Source organism: Plecotus auritus, assembly GCF_963455305.1.
Source record: "Plecotus auritus genome assembly, chromosome: 14".
NCBI classification, from domain to species: domain Eukaryota; kingdom Metazoa; phylum Chordata; class Mammalia; order Chiroptera; family Vespertilionidae; genus Plecotus; species Plecotus auritus.
The window spans coordinates 16,039,570-16,059,885 of record NC_137780.1 but is presented as its reverse complement, the minus strand read 5'-3'; the positions used below and the strand labels follow the sequence as shown (position 1 = coordinate 16,059,885).

The 20,316-nt window shown below is 43.5% G+C and overlaps 1 protein-coding gene across 11 annotated transcripts in view; it reads right to left on the bottom strand.

Moving 5' to 3' along the window:
- Window positions 1–20,316, bottom strand: part of CDC42BPA (CDC42 binding protein kinase alpha) — a 203,235-nt gene that overhangs the window by 84,153 nt on the left and 98,766 nt on the right. For all 11 annotated transcript variants that reach the window (XM_080651309.1, XM_080651299.1, XM_080651303.1 and 8 more), the window contains 4 exons: window positions 16,843–16,922; window positions 13,007–13,173; window positions 3,695–3,817; window positions 1,747–1,880 (listed from right to left, as the gene is read on the bottom strand). In XM_080651309.1, coding sequence (XP_080507435.1) covers window positions 1,747–1,880; window positions 3,695–3,817; window positions 13,007–13,173; window positions 16,843–16,922 — 504 coding nt within the window. The remainder of the gene's footprint in view (window positions 1–1,746; window positions 1,881–3,694; window positions 3,818–13,006; window positions 13,174–16,842; window positions 16,923–20,316) is intronic.

Genomic DNA, 20,316 nt, shown 5'->3' with positions numbered 1-20,316 from the left:
TTGACTTAAACTTGGGACCCAAGCAAGCCTTTTTGAGTAATTTATGAGTAATTTAGATAGTGAGAAATCCAGAGATTTAACTCCTGGACACATGTGTTTCCATTTCAGTTAAGAGCCTGAACCAGGGAGCTACCCTCTTTATAAAGCTGGGGACTCTGGGCATAGCTTCCCACTGGAACGATGTATTTATATTCCAAAGTGTCCTGGATCCTTCTCTTGAGGTTTCCAAGGAGAGGCTCAGACGGGTGGGTGGAGACGGGAAAGCAGGAAGCATTGCTTCTCTCCTCTGCACACAAACCCTGATTCACATTCCGGGGATCCTCATCTACAGTACAGACTGTATGTGTGCAGGGCTTTAACCACCCAGCAATCACTGCATTGGCCCAGAAGAACAAACTGGCTCACAGGGAGTCATGTAGTTATTATATTTGTTTTGTTAATCCTCACCCGAGGATATTTTTTCCATTGATTTTTTTAAGAGAGAGTGGAAGGGATGGAGGGAGATGGGAGAGAGAGACAGAGAGACACACTGATTTGTTTCCTCCTATACGGGCAACTAATATATATAATTATAATATAACCAGAGGCCCGGTGCACGACATTCGTTCACTGGGGGGGAGGGGGAGGCCCCTCAGCCTGGCCTGCGCCCTTTCGCAGTCCAGGAGCCCTCGGGGGATGTCCGGCTGCCAGCTTAGGCCCATTCCCCGTGGTGAGTGGGCCTAAACCAGCAGTCGGACATCCTTAGTGCTGCCACGGAGGCAGGAGAGGCTCCCGCCACCGCTGCTGTGCTCGCCAGCCATCAGCCAGCTTCTGGCTGAGCAGCACTCCCTCTGTGGGAGCGCACTGACCACAGGGGGCAGCTCCTGCCTTGAGCGTCTGCCCCCCAGTGGTCAGTGTGCGTCATAGCGACTGGTCGTTTCACCATTTGGTTGATTTGCATATTACCCTTTTATTATATAGGATAATTATGTACAATAATTTAGCAGTTTTTCATTACTAGCTATTAATCAATTACTATATACTACATCATTGAATTCAATTTTTACTACATCATAAGCCACTTATTTCTTTTTTGCACTGGCTAGTATTAATTCCAATATTTAAAAAAATAAGTCAATGAAAGGCAAAGTTCCTAGAGAACATGGTTTAAGTAAAGTATTTTTCTCGAGAGCTTGAATATTACTTACCCTATTAGACTGTTACAGTGTCCTAGCTATCAACACATTTTGTTGATGTTTATAATACTGTTTAAGTGTTACACAAAGTCCTAATGAAAATAACTTTAGTTTGTTTATCTACACTTTGAAAGATAAACTGACATTTAAAAAAATTTTAAAGCATTAAAGAAATTTTCTATTATAATCTTTTAGGAATGTTGGTATTAGCAAGTCATAATGAAAATGCGCCTGTATTTTTATTTTTCCACAAACGTTATACTGATTTTACTATACTCTTATTTCTTCATATTTCTTTTTTAGTAACATTCACTTTTAATCAAATCTGTTGATTAGTAACTTTCCAAAAGAAAAAAAAGATTAAGAATTTTAAAGTCTCAAGAATATGTTTTTCATTACTAGCCATTAATCAAGTGACATACACCAAAATAATTGCTAAATTTTTAAACCAACTTTTTACAGATAACATCTACTATGTATTAGTACAATTCAATATGAGTGCTTTCAGTATACAAATTAAACAAGATTGAGAATTCAGAAAAGCCTTTAACAACCTATCTGTACTTCTTACCTTATTTAAGTCTTCTCTTTCTTGTTGTAATGTTTTGATTTGTTTTTCATAAGCCTTGATTTGTCTAAAAGCATCGTCTAGTTCTCGCCTCACTGAATTAGCTTCTTCAAGTTGTTGTTCCAAGTGACTCGATTCTAAAGAGAAGACAGTGTTTTTTTACTATTTGTATAAAAGCAAATGCTTAAAACCAAAGTTTAAAACAACTAAATTTAAAAAATATATTTTGAATTGGTATTAGACTTCCTGACACCACATCCACTGTGACCCCTGGCAGCTAAATGCTTCTCACTGTGAAGATGGCGAAGAGCTGGTACCAGGGTGAGGATGTGCAAAACGCCGTACGCAGCCGTCGGAATAAAAGACCGTGCTGCTAATAACACAGCACCTTTAGGACCAGTTAAAAGCTGACAAGGAACAAAACAACAAAACCAGCCAAACACATAAAACAGACAGGTTTTTCTCTGCTGTTGGTTGGCATTTGTGTGCTGATGTCAGTAAATCATTACAAAACGATTTTGCTTCTAATACTGTTCAGCCGTGGGCAAACTACGGCCCGCGGGCCGGATCCGGCTGTTCTATCCGGTTCTCTTGCTCTCCCCTCCGCTCCTTTACTTTGAATTTATATTAGTTCACACAAACACTCCATCCATGCTTTTGTTCCGGCCCTCCGGTCCAGTTTAAGAACCCATTGTGGCCCTCGAGTCAAAAAGTTTGCCCACCCCTGGATCTTGGTTTCCCTAGCGATGACTGAAGACTAAACTCTGATTTCTAAAAGTAAGTATTTTAAAACCTCTAATTGAGGTCCATTCCTCTGTTTTACCGATGAAAACACTGAGGCTCAAGGGAGTTGAAGAACACGCTGAGGGTCCTTATTGCTAAAGGAGTGTCAGATCTGAGACCAGAGCCCCAGAATTCTTGCATCAACCTCTCCGATTCAGAAAGTAATATTATTAAATAATGTTTAACATTACCAGTTAAAAAGATTTATTGTGAAAAAATAAAATTATATTTAGTATATGTTTAAATAATATTTAATAAATTGGTGTAAAATGTTTCTATTTAAAGAACTGAAGCCATTTAAACAGAAAAATCAAAACATACCCATTGCTAATTCTGTTCAGGATAGTTTCTGTTCTTTACACCCTTGTTACTCGGAGAGTTATCCCCAGACAAGCAGCACTAGCATCCTCTGGGGGCTCCTGCATGGCTAAGTCCCTGTCCATCGTCAAGCTGTTGTTCACATGTCGCCTTCTCAATGAGGCTTACACCTGGACCTCCTTAAAATTATAGGACTCATCGTGCACTTGCAACCCTTATCCTGCTCTATTTTTTAAGCTCTTGTCCCTTCTAGGATCCCGAGAGCCTAAAACAACATCTGGTACACATAGTAGGTGCTCAATAAGTATTTGTTAAATGAATGAAATAAATAAATGAATGGATATAACAGGTATACCAAGAATTATCCAAATTAATTTTCATCTCTCTCAGCAATACACTGAAAAATATGTTACAAAAAAAATACAATTTCACATGCCTTAATGCATGCATACATGCAATTCCCTTGTTCGTCCTTCCTCATGTCTAACACTCTTTTGCCTACTCATATGTATACTTTACCAGACAAATTCCAATTAAATATTCCAAACTAATAGGTCCTCCAAAAAGTCATCTTTGTTAACTTAAACCTGGGTGAGGCGCTCCTCCTATGCACTCTCCATGCACCTACATCTACTTCTCTGAGAGTCTTACACATGCACTGCAAAAACCATTTACCTTTCTCTCAGACCAAAGTGTGAGCTCCTGAAAGCAGACACCATTCTTATTTGCTTTTACCTCACTGGCACATAGCCCATACCACATGCAGCGTTCAGTAAATGTTTTGTGTGTTTAAGTAGAATATTTTTAAAAGCCTACTAAACTTAATTAATAGTGAATCACAGAAATTTACCTCTTACTTGTTTCCTTAGTTTTTCAATTTCTTCTTTTAAACTTTTTATTTCTAAATCTTTGCTTGCTGTTAGTGGACCATCAACAGTTGAATACTGCAGAGCTTGGACAGTCTGTGTTGACTCTTAAAAAAAAAAGAGAATAAAATAATAAAGAAGAAAGCTGGCCATACACTACATTTTCAAACTAATGGCAATATATACTTCTTTCTAGAGAAACTCTTATATAATTCTACTAGCCAAAACATCTACCCATTGAAAATAAGCACGTAAACACATTAAAATTAAATCACAAACTCCACTGTATCTGTCTTTATACAATACTAGAGGCTTCTAGACTGACGGCTTAGGCCCGCTCCCCCCACCACCACTGCGCTCACCAGCCGTGAGCCCGGCTTCTGGCTGAGCGTTGCTTCCCTGTGGGAGCGCACTGACCACCAGGGGGCCGCTCTTGTGTTGAGCACCTGCCTGTTGGTGGTCAGTGCGCGTCATAGCAACGTGTTGTTCCGCAGTCTGGCCGAAACGGGCTCCCCGACATCCCCTGAGGGGTCCCAGATTGCTAGAGGGCGCAGGCCAGGCCAAGGGACCCCACCAGTGCACGATCGAGGCCAGGGAGGGATGCAGGAGGTTGGCCAGCCAGGGAGGGAACGCGGGAGGGCTCCAGGGCATGTCCAGCCTGTCCCGCTCAGTCCCAATTGGCCTGATCCCAGCAGCAAGCTAACCTACCGGTCGGAGCATCTGTCCCCTGGTGGTCAGTGCATGTCATAGCGACTGGTTGCCTGCCTGCCCCCTGGTGGTCAGTGCACGCCATAGCGAGTGGTTGAGCAGCCTTAGCATATCATTAGCATATTATGCTTTGATTGGTTGAATGGCAATGGGACAACTGGACACTTAGCACATTAGGTTTTTATTATATAGGATTATAGAGGATACAGGGTGGGGCAAAAGTAGGTTTACATTTGTTCATGTGGAAAATTATACATTAATTAAGAAATAATAACACAAGAATAAACTGTGTTTCGCGTACTCACAACAGTAACCCTACTTTTGCCCCACCTGGATGTAGGACAGTGGCATCATTTGGTAAATGTTCTGTCGGATGGCATATGAAAAACTGAGACTGGTGTATGAAGGAAGGTCTTGGGGGTGTTAATATACAAGATGTAGAACTGCTGGCCTTCCAATTTTTATGCATGAAAGTTGAGAGGCCCACTTACAAGTGACTTTGGCTCATCAGTTTAGTTCAAATAGAGATTATTTATCTTGTGGTTCTAATGAGAAGATGCAAGGTGTTAAGGAAGCCTTCATTCTATTTAGGCTTATTCCCAGATAGTATCAAAAGATATGGGGAAAAATTTAAAACCACTTATGTCAGAAATGAAAATACCCTTGTCCTAAAATAGTCATTCTGCTACCTTATGGAGGGTTCCTAAATAGTAAGACCCTACCTTACCACAATTTTTGTTAGTACAAATCATTACTAATTGCTCTGCATTAGTCATGCACCGCTTAACAACACCATGTTCTGAGAAATGCAGCTAGGCAGTATCATCCTGCGAATGCCAGAGTGCACGCACACAAACCTAGACAGTAGACTCATGTAATTGTATGTGCTATGTTTTTGTATGACCGGCAGCACAGTAGATTTGTTTACACCAGCATCACCATAAACAGGTAATGTGTTGCTCTGTAACTTTTTGACAGTTATGATGTCACTAAGCCATAGCAATTTTTCAATTCCATTATAATCTTATGGTATCACCATGTTGGCCCATTGTTTACTGAAATGACATTGCTGTGCATGACTGCATTTACTTATACATTGCTTTATATAACTTATTCCTTATATAACATTACTTATTACATATATATTTATCTCCAAAAAATTGTCACCTACAGCGGATAGAGATTTTCTCATTAATCTTTGCCATCTGTATGGAGAACATCATCATCATCATGTACAGTTGTCATAAATATTTGTTAAGTTGACTTAAAGGTGTAAGATATACCATATTGCTCATCTAATCATGATCTACATCCAATAACTATTTCTCCACCTTTGGGTTTAAACATGCTAAAAACTGGTGCTTTTTGTATTTATTGCTTTTAAAAGAACATCCTTTGTTTATTTTAAAGATATCTAAGTTGGGACTAGAAAATGGGGAGATATAAAAATGCCCGATGGACATGTTGAAGCCAGATACAAATGAGATCATGCTATATGATACCATTTATATGAAACTCAAGAACAGGTAAAATTAATTACGAGTGAAAAGACTTAAAAGAGCATTTACTTCAGAGTGGTGGGAACAGACTGGCGAGAGGCATGAGGAAACCTCATGCTGCACTACCAATATTTACACACTGACTGGGCTGTAGGTGACATGAACGTACACATATGTAAACGTTTATGGGGCTTCCACTTGAAGAGAGTACCTGCTCACCTTGCTATATGCTAACACCATTTAAACATCAAAACAGGGTGACGTCACATCACGGTGACATGGGCATTCCTCTTTTCTATCTCCTCCGATTTACAACTAACTGGACATCCATACGTTAACAAAGTGCCTCTACATGGCACTCCAGCATCTCCAAGGATCCATCCACCTGCGTATCCAGAGTGGGTGGATTTGACCTAGCAGGAGGCTGCAGAGCCACGGGAGTCACAGCCGTGGTGACTCCAGGGGGCAGCAGAGCCCTTTCTAGCAGAGGCGGCAGAAAGGAACAGTGGGACTGGCCAAGCCAGGCGGCTACAGGTGGAGGAGCCTGTGCTCTTCAGCGCCTGGCTTCCAGAGGAGAGACCTCGGGGACGGAGGCAAAGGAGAGGGACGAAGGCGGACAAAGAGCTAAATGTCCTGCTGTCAGCCCACAGACCTCTGGGACTCCCCAACTTGAGGATTCCCTCACCAGGCCGTGAGCACACCCAAAGCCCCAGGTGTTAAGCACACACCTCGCCCTACCCGGCCACCAGCATATTTAAGCATATTCCAAGTTGTAAGTCAGTAACTTTAAGAAAAATCAAAAACGTGTGCTATCACCACTTTCTGGAAAACAAAAGAAGGGCTTCTGGTTGCCAAGCTATTGACCTGCTAGAACCAAAGTAAACCAAGTCTTACCTAAATAAGGAAGAGATTTGCTTCTTCAAATGTGATGACATTTCAGGAAACACTGAAAGAGCACAGTGATACAAAAAGAAAATGACAATTCTCCAGCAACCAAACTCAAAGACAGGGAATGCTGAAATCTGATAAAGAATTCAAAATAGCTGTTATGAAGAAATTCAACAAACTAACAGAAAACTCAGAAAGGCAATTCAGTGAACTCTGGAATAAAAATAATGAACAGAATAAGTAATTTCCCAAAGAGGTTTAAATTAAAAAACCAAGGAAAAATTCTGGAGCTGAAGAACTCAATAAATGAAATGAAAAATGCATTAGAAAGTGCTGGAAATAGAGCAGACCACATGGAAGAGAGAATAGCAATCTGTATGATAGGTATTAGAAATGGCTCAGGTGGAAAAGAGAGAATTAATATTTTAAAAAGTGAAGAAAACCTGTAATAGTTATCTGACTCCATCAGAGAAGTCAACATATGAATAATGGGCATACCAGAAGTTTGGGGGGAGGGTGGAACAGAGAATTTAATTAAAGAAATAGTAGATAAGAACTTCCCAAACATGGGGAAAAGAACTAGACATGCAAGTCCACAAAGCTGATAGAACACTTTACTATCTCAATACAAAAAGACCTCCGAGCCGGGCCAAATAGCAGTAGCTATAGTTAATCAACCTGTGAACCAGGTCACCGTTCGATTCCCGGTCAGGGCACAGGCCTGGGTTGCTGGCTCGTTCCCCAGTGGGGGGCGTGCAGGAGGCAGCCAATCAATGATTCTCTCTCACCATTGATGTTTCTCTCTCTCTCCCTCTCTGAAATCAATAAAAGCATAAAAATTTTTAAAAAGACCTTTAACACACATTAAATAAATTATCAAAAGTCAATGACAAAGACCTAATTTTAAGGATAACTAGCGGGGGGGGGGGGGGGGAAAAGAAGTAAACTACAAAGGAACCCCATGAGGCTATCAGCAGATTTCTCAGAGGAAATTCTCCAGTTCAGGAGAAGGTAGAATCACATACTCAAAGACCTGAAAGGTAAAAAAATGCCAGCCAAGAATATTCTGTCTACATTAAGGAGAAATAAAGGCTTTCCCAAATAAACAAAAGCTGAGTGAGTTCACTACTAGATCTGCCTTATAAGAAATGCTGAAATGGTCTCTTCAAGCTAAAATGAGAAGATTAAGGTGACAGACAGTCAGAAGTAGAAAACTGTAACTCTATTTTAGTGCTAAATACTTAATTATAGCAAATGTTAAAGGTAAAAAGCATTGAAAATTAACTATAGCTACTACTATTTGGTAACAAATTCGCACCAAAGAGAGATAATTTGTGACATCAAAAATATAAAATGGGAGGAGTAAAAGGACAGAAGCTTTATAGGTGAATGAAGATAAAAAGGACTATTTTATCTGTAAGATGTTTTATGTAAACTTCATGGTAATCACAAAGCAAAACTACAGAGCACAGACACAAAACAAAAAAGGGGGTGAGAGGAGAATGAGCATAAAACTGTGGAAACCCATCAACTTACAAAGGTGAACAGAAACAGAAGGAAAGAGGGGGAAATGGAGATGCAAAATCACCAGAAGGAAAAAGGATAAAATAATAGTAGAAAGTCCTGACATAGCAATAATCACCATGAATGGGAATGGACTGAATTCAACAATCAAAAGGCACAGAGTGGCTGGCTGGATTAGAAAACAAGACCCAACTAGATGCTGCCTGCAGGAGACTCATTTCAACCTTAAAGGCACATAGAGGTGCAAAGGGCAAGGATAAAGGATGAAGCATTATATGGAAATCACCTACATGCATATCTACACTAATAAAAGAGTAAGATGCAAATTGACCATAACTTCACAACACCCACCAGCCAATCAGGAGTATGCAAATTAACCCAACAAAGATGGCAGGTTAATTTGCATACACAGGTGCCGAGCAGCTGGGGGCAGGGTTGGACACTTGTGTCGTCGCTCCGGGCCTCTGGGAAGTGTGGAAAGGCGGAAAGGCGGCTCCGGGCCAGAGCGAAAAGGCGGCTCCGGCCGGAGCAAAGGCGGTGCCGGCAGCCAGGGGAAGGAAGGCCCGTTCTTGCACAAATCTTCATGCATCAGGCCTCTAGTCAATGAATAAATGGTAAGACATGATGGAATATTATTCAGCCATGAGAAAGGAAGATATCCTGTCATCTGCAACAACATGGCTGGACTATAAGGGCATTATGCTAAGTTGAGATAAGTCAGACTGAGTAGACTGAGAAAGTAAAGGACTGTATGATATCACTTTTATGTTAAATTTCAAAGAAGTCACACTCATAAAGAATAGGGTAAAATAGCGGTTATTAGGGTGTGGGGATAGAGGATACAAACTTGCAACAAGCAGTAAGTAAGCCATAGAGAGCTAATACGGGGTATTAATAAGTATAGCACTATATTTTTATACTATACTAGAGGCCCAGCGCACACGAAATCGTGCGCGGTCAGGGTCCCTAGGCCTAGCCTGGCCTCTGTCACATGACCTCTGCTGCCCTGCGACGCGACGTGAAGCTCCCCCCACCCCGCGACGGCTCCGCGAAACTCGCTGCTGCCTGGGTGACTGCTCCACTAAGCTCACGGCCACCCCGCGAAGCAGCCCGCCACCACCGTTCAACATTCCCCAGTCCCGCCCCGCCGCCAGCACCCCTCATGGTGAGCGGCTCGGGGGCTGGGGGGCAGGGGGGACTGAGAGGTGCTCCATGCACTTCATGGTGACCGGTTGCCCGTTCAGTCGTGATGCCACCTAGCTCTTTATATACATTAGGAAGTATGTAATATGATAGAGGTGCTAAATGTCACAACAGAAATCATATTACAGTAACTAAATGTACCAAGTTAACACCATACACCTTAAATTTATTCAATGTTATAGGTCAAATATATTTAATTAAAAAATAAAAACTACCTTGCATGAAAAAGGGGGAGTAATTTTACATGCAGCTATCTTAGCAACATATTGAAAAACAGAATATTGTCTGTTTTATTGATATCTACAGAGTCTTTCTCTCTACTGGGCCTCTAAAGCATAACAGCAAAATTTTATTGTTACAAGTTTCTTGACTATATACACACTGCTTCATTTGATGTCACAAAATAAATTAAGTAAAATACATTGCAAGTTACATCCTGTAGTTTGGAGAAAATAAAGCAGGAAAAGGGGTAAGTGCTGGGAATGAAGGAAGATTCCATTTTCAATAGAATGGTCAGGAAAGAACTCATTGAAAGGTAGCATTCAAGTAGAGACTGCAGGAGGTAAGGGAATGGTTCATGTGTGTTCATGTGAACCCACAGGAAGAACACTGACGGCAGGACAAGAGCTACAGCCAAGGCCCCGAGGTGGGGATGTGCCCAGTTTGTGGAAAGAACAGCCAGGAGCCCAGGGTGGCCAGAATAGAAAGAACAAAGGAGAGAGGAGCAAGGGATGCAGCCGGAAAGGGAGTACCAGCTGGGTCATACGTGAAAGGAGTCTGAGAGAGAGGAAGGCAGGGAACCAGTGAGGAAGCTATGGCAGTGAGAACTGACGATGATCTGAAACAGGTGGCAGCACACCGGGCGTGGCCAGCAGATTCCAGGCCGACTGTAGTGGCAGAGCTGCCCTGATATGCTGACGGGTCTGATGTGAGGTGTGAGAGTGAGAGGGTTAAAGATAACGCTGAGGTTCTAGTTCTGAACAACTCAAATCATGGAGTATTCTGGAGTATTCTAACATTTAGTCGTCAAAGAGTGAAGGAGACATCAGCACATGAGACTGAGAATAACTAGCTTCTAAGGAAAAAGACAACCAGGAGATTAAAGTGCCCCAAGAGCAGAAAGAGCTATTCGGAGCGGGGAGTGGTCAAGAGGGTGAAACGCGGATGGGTGACAAGATGACCGCTGGGAAATGATTGTTGGATTTTGCAACACAGGGTAGGAAAATGGGCTAAGGAAAAAGTAGGACTTCTGGGCAGGATTAGAACTCAATTTGAGATCAGCATTCATGAATGTGAAGTAGTCAGCATGTTGTGTTTTAAGTAAGCTACCTTCAGCCACAGTTAGAGATGTGATGTTGTATATAACAGGACTGGGGTTCTACCAAAGGCATCTGACAAACAAAAAGAGGGCAATAGACTTGAGGGTATATGGAAGGGTATGATGACAGATGACACAGCATGAGAACTGAGGGCAGAAGAGGAGCTGTGGCAGAGGGATAGAATTGTAGGTGATTGGACTTATAATCCTATATAATAAAAAGGTAATATGCAAATTGACCCTCACACCCTCACAAGATGGCTGCCTAAGGGACGACCAAATGACTGAACAGCAGGCTGAGTGGGGCTACCAGGCTGGCGGGGGGAGGGGGGCAGTTGGGGGAGACCAGGCTGCTGGGGGGGAGGGTGGCAGTAAGAGGTGACCAGGCCGGGGGGGGGCAGTTAGGAGCGACCTGGCCGGCAGGGAGGGGGCAGTTGGGGGCAACCTGGCTGGAAGCGGGGGCAGTTAGGGGTAACCAGGCTGTCAGGGGGAGTAATTAGGGGCGACCAGGCAGGTAGGCAGGTGAGTGATTAGGAACCAGCAGTCCAGGATTGTGAGAGGGATGTCTGACTGCCAGTTTAGGCCCGATCCCCAGGATTGGGCCTAAACCGGCAGTCAGACATCCCCCAAGAGGTCCCAGATTGGAGAGGGTGCAGGCTGGGCTGAGGGGAACCCCCCGGCCCCCCGTGCACGAATTTCGTGCACCAAGCCTCTAGTCTGATAGATAAAGCACCTGAATTAACCTGAAAAATAATCATATTATTTTAAATCTTAGAACATGTATACTTATCTGAATAGGGAGTTAAGTTTTTCTTAAGTTTCCTTTTCAAGGCCTGTGCGAAGCGATTGAGGGGGTGACTCAGCTGTGAATCCAGCAAGCAGAACCAATAAGCAGGGTCAGACCGACCCACCAAGAGTCAAAACATCATCCCATCAACATCATCTCATTGAAGGACAACAGCTGATGTCTGCGGACCTCCAAGGCTGCATGTAGCTGCATTCCGTCCCTGCCTCTCCCTAAGCCCATTCCCCTTTATAATCCTGTCTCCTGCACCTTGCTGTAAAACAGGATTTGAATGCTTGTAAGCACCCTGTCTTCTTGGTTGACTGGCCTCCTCAATAAACACCTCCTGTGATTCAACCCTGCCTTCGTCATTGGACACAGCGGCAGGCAGCCCGAGCCCAGCCACGGCCTTCCGGATAACACAGGCGATGGTGGAAGCACAGGAATATCGGAGGTAAGTCACCAAGGGATTAACTAGAAAACTACAAGCAAGAGATTATGTGAGATTTGCTTGAAGTAGAAATTAATAAAGAATTTTAGATACTGTAATCTCAAGATACCCTACTATCACGAGGAGTGGATGAGGTACAGTTGGAAGGCAAGATCATCGAAGGTAAGGAATTGAGACCAAGAAGTAAGAATATTAAAAGCTTCACCAATGTGCATCTTAATTTTCTTTGTTAATCCTCACCTGAGGATATTTTCCCATTGCTTCTCAGAGAGAGTGAAAGTGGGGGGGGCGGGGGAGAGAGAGAAATATCAATGTGAAAGAGTCACACCAACTGGTTGCTTCTTGCACGCACCCTGGCCGGGGCAGGGAGCGAACCTGCAACTTAGGTGTGAGTCCTGGACCAGGAGCAGAGCCCTTCAGTCCCTGTGCTGACGCTCTAACTACTGAACACACCAGCCCGAGCACGAAGGCGCACTTTTAAACCATCTACTCGTGTTGTAGAGAATGACAGTTTGCTAAGAGCTAGACGTTTTAAAGGTCGAGGAAATATAATAGGAAAAGTAATATAACATGTTTTAGTGGGATGAGAAGGGTTCCTTTTTTCCTAGTAGTCCCATTTTCCTCTCCCCAGAGACATTTATTCCCACACATTTTTATAGTGTGTGTGTATGTGTTTTTGTGTGTATATACACGTACATACATACACCTGTGGAAACAAATGCCATTTTGTTTACTGTTAATTTTGTGCCTTTACATAAATATTATACCGTATTCTGCATAAATTTCTACAACTTAATTTTTTTCTACTTAATAAAACAACTTTTTTTCAAGTTAAACTACCACTTACTGTATAATGAGCAGTTCCTAACACTGTGAGTCCAACTCAAAAAAGGAAAAATGCTATCTTTAAAATATATTTACCTTGAAGCTTTCTACTCAGTTCAAGCTTTTCCTGTTCAAGGCGTTTAATTCTTCTCTCATAAGCTTCGGTGGCTAAGTTGTTATCTAGCGTCCTCTGAACATTAGCATCAAGATCCAGAGAAGTGGGAGCAGCTGTGACTCTTAAACAGCTTCGATCAGAAAGAACACTGGAGAAGAGAAAGACAAAGCGGGCTCACACTAAACAATAACTCGATAACCTTTTGAAACATGGATTTGAACAGCTGGTTACGTTAGCCATCTAGAATGACTGTCAAACACTTTTTTTTTTTTTGCAAAATCAGCATAAACGACTTTTTAGAAGCATTTTTAAAAATGAAAACTTAAATTGCCCAAATTGCCCTGCATTTCTTTTAATAAACAAAACTCGTAAAATGACGTTTGCGGAGGGTCATTGGTAGCTTGAAACGAGGTAGCCATCCATGTGAATTACTAGTCAAAAGCACCAGCCCTGGACGCCGTCACCGGAAGTTGGAATACAAAAGCGAAATGCCCTCTTTAATGCAATGCAATTAAAACCATGGACGTACTGGACACGCAGCAGTGAGCAAACCAAGCCTGCCCAATGTGGAGTCCATATTCCAGTGACAAAAATAAACAGGATAAACAAGTAAAATATTCAGTACATTAGATAATGCTAAATGCTACGGAGAAAACAAGAGCAGGAAGGGAGGAAATGGAGGTCTGAGAGGGAGAAAATAAAAATGTAGGTCAAGTGGTCAGGAAAGTCATCATTCAGAAAGTAGCTCTGAATGAAGTCCCGAGAGACAGGGGACTCTAGGGTATTGGGAGAAGCATCCTAGGCACGTGGTCTAGAAGCGCAGAAGCCTTGAAACAGAGGATGACTGGCGTGTTCCTGGGCCAGGAGGAGACCTGTGTGGCTGGTGTGGAATGGGCAAGGGGAACAGTAGTAGCAGACACAATCAGATAAGATTTGGAGTTGAGATATAAAGTAACCAGAGGTGGGGACAGTCTGAATAGGGGAATGACATGTTCTGACTTAACTTTTAGCAGGACCACTCAGACAGGTTTAGAGAAAATAAGAATCAAAGTGATGAACATTTAAAGTAGGTGGTTAAGAGATTTTAAGTAGAGGAGAGGAAAGAGGTCTCAGGCTGGAGATACACAGTAGGACCATCATAAGTACCCAAGTGTGTAAGTGGAAGAGATCCAAAGATGAAGCTATGGGCCGAGGAGGCAGCAGATGTGGGACTGAGAGGTGGCCAGAAAGGTAAGGAGAAATCAGGCAGGTGCCCTGGAAGCTAAAAGAAGAGCCCATCTTAATGGGAAGGAAACATGACAAATAAGAGGAGACTGGGCAACGAACACCAAGAAATTATCCTTAGTCCGGCTGGCGTGGCTCCGTGGTTGAGCTTCAAACCCTGACCAAGAGGCCCCGGTTTGATTCCCGGTCAGGGCACATGCCCGGGTTGCAGGCTCAATCCCCTAGTGTATGGCATGGAGGAGGCAGCTGATCGATGATGTCTCTCTCTCAGCAATGTTGATGTTTCTCTCTCTATCCCTCTCCCTTCCTCTCTCTCTAAAATTCAATAAAAACATATTTTAAAAAAAGAAATGATCATTAAATTTAGCAACATGGAGGTCGGTGGTGACATCAATAAAAGCAGCTTGCATGAAGTGATGAGTGTACAAAGTTGACTGGGGTGGTGTCAGAAACAGAATGAGAAAAAAATCACAAAATATAGACAAAAGCTGGAAGTAATTTTGCTATAATGTGGAGCTGAGAATGGTCAGTCGCAGGGTAAAGAAAGTGGTATGAAGAGACTTTACACTCTGCTTTGAGGTGGGAGAGAAAACCTGCATGTCTGTGGGCTCATGTGAATGATCTGCTTATGCCAAAGACACAGAAAGGGAAAAACTTGTAACAGCAAGCAACGCACTAGAGTAGACAAGAGGGGACGGAAGGGACTCAGTTCATGCCTAGAAAGAATACATGGGTGCAGAGGTATGCAGGTGGTAAACGTGATGGGAGCTATGGAAGTTATCTACTGTTTGCTTCAACCTCTTAGTCAAAGAGAAGAGAGATTGCCAGTTGAGAGTGCGGATGACAGAGGTTTTAGAGGAACATCTGCAATATGAAATAGACAGCTAAGAGAGTGGGAGAGGGCTACACGGGGGTAATACGGCATATGTGCCATGCAGTAATACGGCATATGTGCCATGCAGTAAGAAGAGGGCTACATGGGGGTAATACAGCATATGTGCCATGCAGTAATACAGCATATGTGCCATGCAGTAATACAGCATATGTGCCATGCAGTAAGAAGGGGGCTACACGGGGGTAATACGGCACATGTGCCATGCAGTAATACGGGGTATGTGCCATGCAGTAATACGGGGTATGTGCCATGCAGTAAGAAGAAGGCTACACGGGGGTAATACGGCACATGTGCCATGCAGTAATACGGGGTATGTGCCATGCAGTAATACGGGGTATGTGCCATGCAGTAATACGGGGTATGTGCCATGCAGTAAGAAGGGGGCTACACGGGGGTAATACGGCGTATGTGCCATGCAGTAAGAAGAAGGCTACACGGGGGTAATACGGCATATGTGCCATGCAGTAATACGGCATATGTGCCATGCAGTAATACGGGGTATGTGCCATGCAGTAATACGGCATATGTGCCATGCAGTAAGAAGAGAGCTACACGGGGGTAATACGGCACATGTGCCATGCAGTAATAAGGGGTATGTGCCATGCAGTAATACGGGGTATGTGCCATGCAGTAAGAAGAGGGCTACCTGGGGGTAATACGGCATATGTGCCATGCAGTAAGAAGAGAGCTACACGGGGGTAATACGGCATATGTGCCATGCAGTAATACGGGGTATGTGCCATGCAGTAAGAAGAGGGCTACATGGGGGTAATACGGCATATGTGCCATGCAGTAAGAAGAGAGCTACACGGGGGTAATACGGCATATGTGCCATGCAGTAATACGGGGTATGTGCCATGCAGTAAGAAGAGGGCTACATGGGGGTAATATGGCATATGTGCCATGCAGTAAGAAGAGAGCTACACGGGGGTAATACGGCACATGTGCCATGCAGTAAGAAGGGGGCTACACGAGGGTAATATGGCATATGTGCCATGCAGTAATACGGCATATGTGCCATGCAGTAATACGGCATATGTGCCATGCAGTAATACGGCGTATGTGCCATGCAGTAATACAGCATATGTGCCATGCAGTAAGAAGGGAGGTTGCCATGCAACTGGAGGTTGGTAATCATGACCTTAAAGTGAGACCAGTAAGAATGGTCACAGATTTTTTTTTCTAGACACTGAACTGCACAGGTACAGGCAGAAAGTTGAATTGTAATAATGAATGTCAACTAGCAAAACTAGTGTAACAAAATGAGAGTTAAGGAATTGAGGGAGAACTTATAAGGACTGATGATCATTATTGTCCTTGAAATTTAAATGGAGTGAGGAGTAAAAAGAAGATATGAGTGGAAGGAGGGTCAGTGAAAAGATGGTTAGGATTAATGAGCTGAAAGTGCTGATTCTTGACACCTGGAGAAAACTTATTCAATAGCAAGGGGACTCCTCTAATTCCTGCCCCATTGTTAATAGTTAGATTCTGGGCTAACTGTTCTATTCTTTCTCCTCCAAAATGAGTTATGATTCTTCTATGTTCTATTCCTTTTGAAATATCTAACTTATTCCAGCAGTAGCTTCACCATTTTTAAAATTTTTTCTTTACAAAGTTGTTTTATACATTATACATTTTTAAAGAATTCATTTTAATTTGCTTTAAATTGTCCAAATTATGTTAACTTTTCAAACTTACCAGCTACTAGTATAGGTAAAACCAACAAATGGCAGATGGTGGCCAGAAAATGCGGTGTGTGTTGGTGGGGGCATCGTTTCCTAGAGGGGATAAAAACATCTGGTAAGACATAAACAACTATGGCCTGTAGGTTGGACTATAAATATTAACTGTCAATCGGCAATATGTGACTGTTCAATTTAGAACCACTGAAAAGTTTGGAACAGATATTTAAGTGATATAATATTTAGACCATAAACATTGCTATTGTAAAATTCTAATAAAATGAAAATAAAGATGAAAAGTCTGATATGGAGTACAGTCATTTTTCATGTAGTCCTTATTTGCAAATTTGCCTGATGACTAAAATTTATCTGTAACCCAGCCAATATTCGCAGTACTAAATTTAGCCAACCTTTCGGACCTCACGGACCACCAGTGAGTGGTCAGTCCGCGGACCTCCGGTTAGCGACCGCTGCTTCAGCAGACATGTCCAGAGCAAAGGAAGTCCAGGTTTCCCACACGTACGTTCCCAGCTGGGACTGAACAAGGGATGCTCGCTTCTTCCTTCATCTCTCAGACTGTAAACAGTGTTCTTTGCAGGGTCTAAGTGCACCATGCTTTTCACATTTCTGTGCCTTTTTTGGGTGCTTTTGCTGTTAAACTGGCCCCCAAGCACAATACTCAAGTGCCGCCTTTGCTCCTAAGCAAAAAGGCTGTGTGGCGTGTCTTACCAAAAGACGTGTTAGGTAAGTTTGGTTCAGGCATGAGTTACAGAGCTGTTGGCCGGGAGTCCGGTGCTAATTAACCAACAATTTCCACTAAATAAGGTATCTTGAAATAGAAACACACATAAAACAAGGTTATGTATTTATCGACTGACGAACATGTCTTGACTACAGGCTCACAGGAACCTAACCCTACTTTCCTTACGGGCAATGGTTCACCATTCACTATAAGAGTGTGCACAGCAACTTTATTGAATGTAACTACTCTAAGTAATCAGTACTGATTTAATTAGGAATGACTCACAATTTCTGTTAGCAGTAAATACAATTCCTGTAATAAAACACTGATGTGGAAAAGTCTATTTAATTCTTTTTTTGTGAGGTTCAGAGAGGAAAGTATAAGAGAAGTTCTTTTTTTTTACTGAATTTATTGAGGTGACATTGGTTAATAAAGTAATATAGGCTTCAGGTGTACAAATCTATAATACATCATCTGTATATGGTGTTGTGTGCTCACTACCCCAAGTCGAGTCTCCTATCACCACTGATGCCCCCATTACCTCCTCTATCCTCTTACCCCCCCTTTCCACCTCTGATAATGACCATATTGTTGTCTGAGTTTCTTTTTATTATTATTACTAGAGGCCCGGTGCACGAAATTCATGCACGGGGGGCGGGGGGTGTCCCTCAGCCCAGCCTGCACCCTGTCCAATCTGGGACCCCTCGAGGGGTGGATGTCCGACTGCCCGTTTAGGCCAGATCCTACCGGGTGCATGGGTGGGGACCTACCAGGATCGGGCCTAAACGGGCAGTTGGACATCCCTCTCACAATCCAGGACTGCTGGCTCCCAACTGCTCGCCTGCCTGCCTTCCTGATTGCCCCTAACCGCTTCTGCCTGCCAGCCTGATCACCCCCTAACCACTCCCCTGCCAGCCTGTTTGCCCCTAACTGCCCTCCCCTGCAGGCCTGGTCACCCCTAACTGCTCTCCCCTGCAGGCCTGGTCCCCCCCAACTGCTCTCCCCTGCAGGCCTGGGTCACCCCCAACTGCCCTTCCCTGCAGGCCCGGTCACACCCAACTTCCCTCCTCTGCCGGCCTGGTCACCCCTAACTGCCCTCCCTTGCAGGCCTGGTCCCTCCCAACTGCCCTCCCCTGCTGGCCATCTTGTGGTGGCCATCTTGTGTCCACATGGGGGCAGTCATCTTTGACCACATGGGGGCAGCCATCTTGTGTGTTGGAGCGATGGTCAATTTGCATATTATTCTTTTATTAGATAGAGGCCTGGTGCATGGGTGGGGGCCAGCTGGTTTGCCCTGAAGGGTGTCCTGGATCAGGGTGGGGGTTCCCTTGGGGTGTGGGGTGGCCTGGGTGAGGAGCCTGTGGTGGTTTGTAGGCCAGCCACACCCCCAGCGACCCAAGCAGAGGCCCTGGTATCTAGGATTTATTTATCTTCTATAATTGAAACTTTGTAGCCTGGAGTGGAGCCAAGCCTTCTGCTCACTCCGCGGCAGCAGCCATTTCTGTTGGGATTTATTTATCTTCTATAATTGAAACTTTGTAGCCTTAAGCGGAGACCATGGCAGGCCAGGGCTGCGGGAGCTTGGCTTCTTCCCTCGCCAGGGGGCAACCCTAGCCTCCTGCTCTTTCCAGCTCCGTGGCTGCCGCCATTTCTGTTTGGGTTTATGTATCTTCTATCATTGAAATTTTGTAGCCTTGAGTGGAGGCCTAGGCCGGCAAGGGCAGGTGGAAAGCTTGGCTTCCTCCATCACCCGGGAAACCCAAGCCTCCCTCCTGCTCTCTCTGTGGCTGCAGCCATCTTGGTTGGGTTTATTTGCATATTCGCTCCTGACTGGCTGGTGGGCGTGACTTGTGGGTGTAGCGGAGGTATGGTCAATTTGCATATTACTCTTTTATTAGGATTCCCTTCACCTTTTCACCCAGCTCCCCAATATTCCCCCACCCCCAACAGCTGTCAGTCTGTTCTCTGTATCTATGTGTCTGTTTCTATTTTGTTTATTTTGTTCATTAGATTCCACATATAAGTGAAGTCACACAGGACTTGTCTTTCTCTTATCTGCCCTGAATATGGTACTTACTGAACAGTGAAAAGTGATATAAAATTAATATAAAAATTCTTAGCGCAGAATTAAAACCATAAAAAATAATTGAATTAAAACAAAAAGTCAAATTAAAAAGGCTAAAAAGGCAAAAAAGTAAAAATTTTATGTTCTCAGTTTTATAAATTCTAATTTGATAAAACATAATGGGGTTTAGGGCAGAGGTTGACAAACTATGCTGGCTTGTTTTCGTACTTCCCACAGCTAAAAAGGGTTGAATATTTGGCTAACCTGCCGGTCTGCCAGTAGCCTCAAACAGGGCTACAACCTCAGGATAGGAAAGGAAGGCTGTAGATTTCCTTTACCCATTCATTTCCTACCAAGTTTGCCGTTTCTAGTAGCAATACCACTGGGCCTGGGTATTTAGGTTCCCAATCCAGGCGCCCCCTCGGCAGCAAAGCTGCTGGGTTTATAAGGAGCTGCAACCTAGCAGCTCGCCTGCCCCACCCAAGCTGAGGGAGGGGGAGGCAGCTGTTTTTAACCAAGTTCAGCGGTTTTCATGAATAGGTGCTTCCCAATGTATTTACCTTGGATTAATTTGTCAAGCCTTGACATGGTTATCTTTAACAATTTTATCTAATTTCATAGTGGTTTTAAGGAGAGATTTGCCATCATGAAGTACACTTTTTTAAGCATCTAATTTGTCCTTT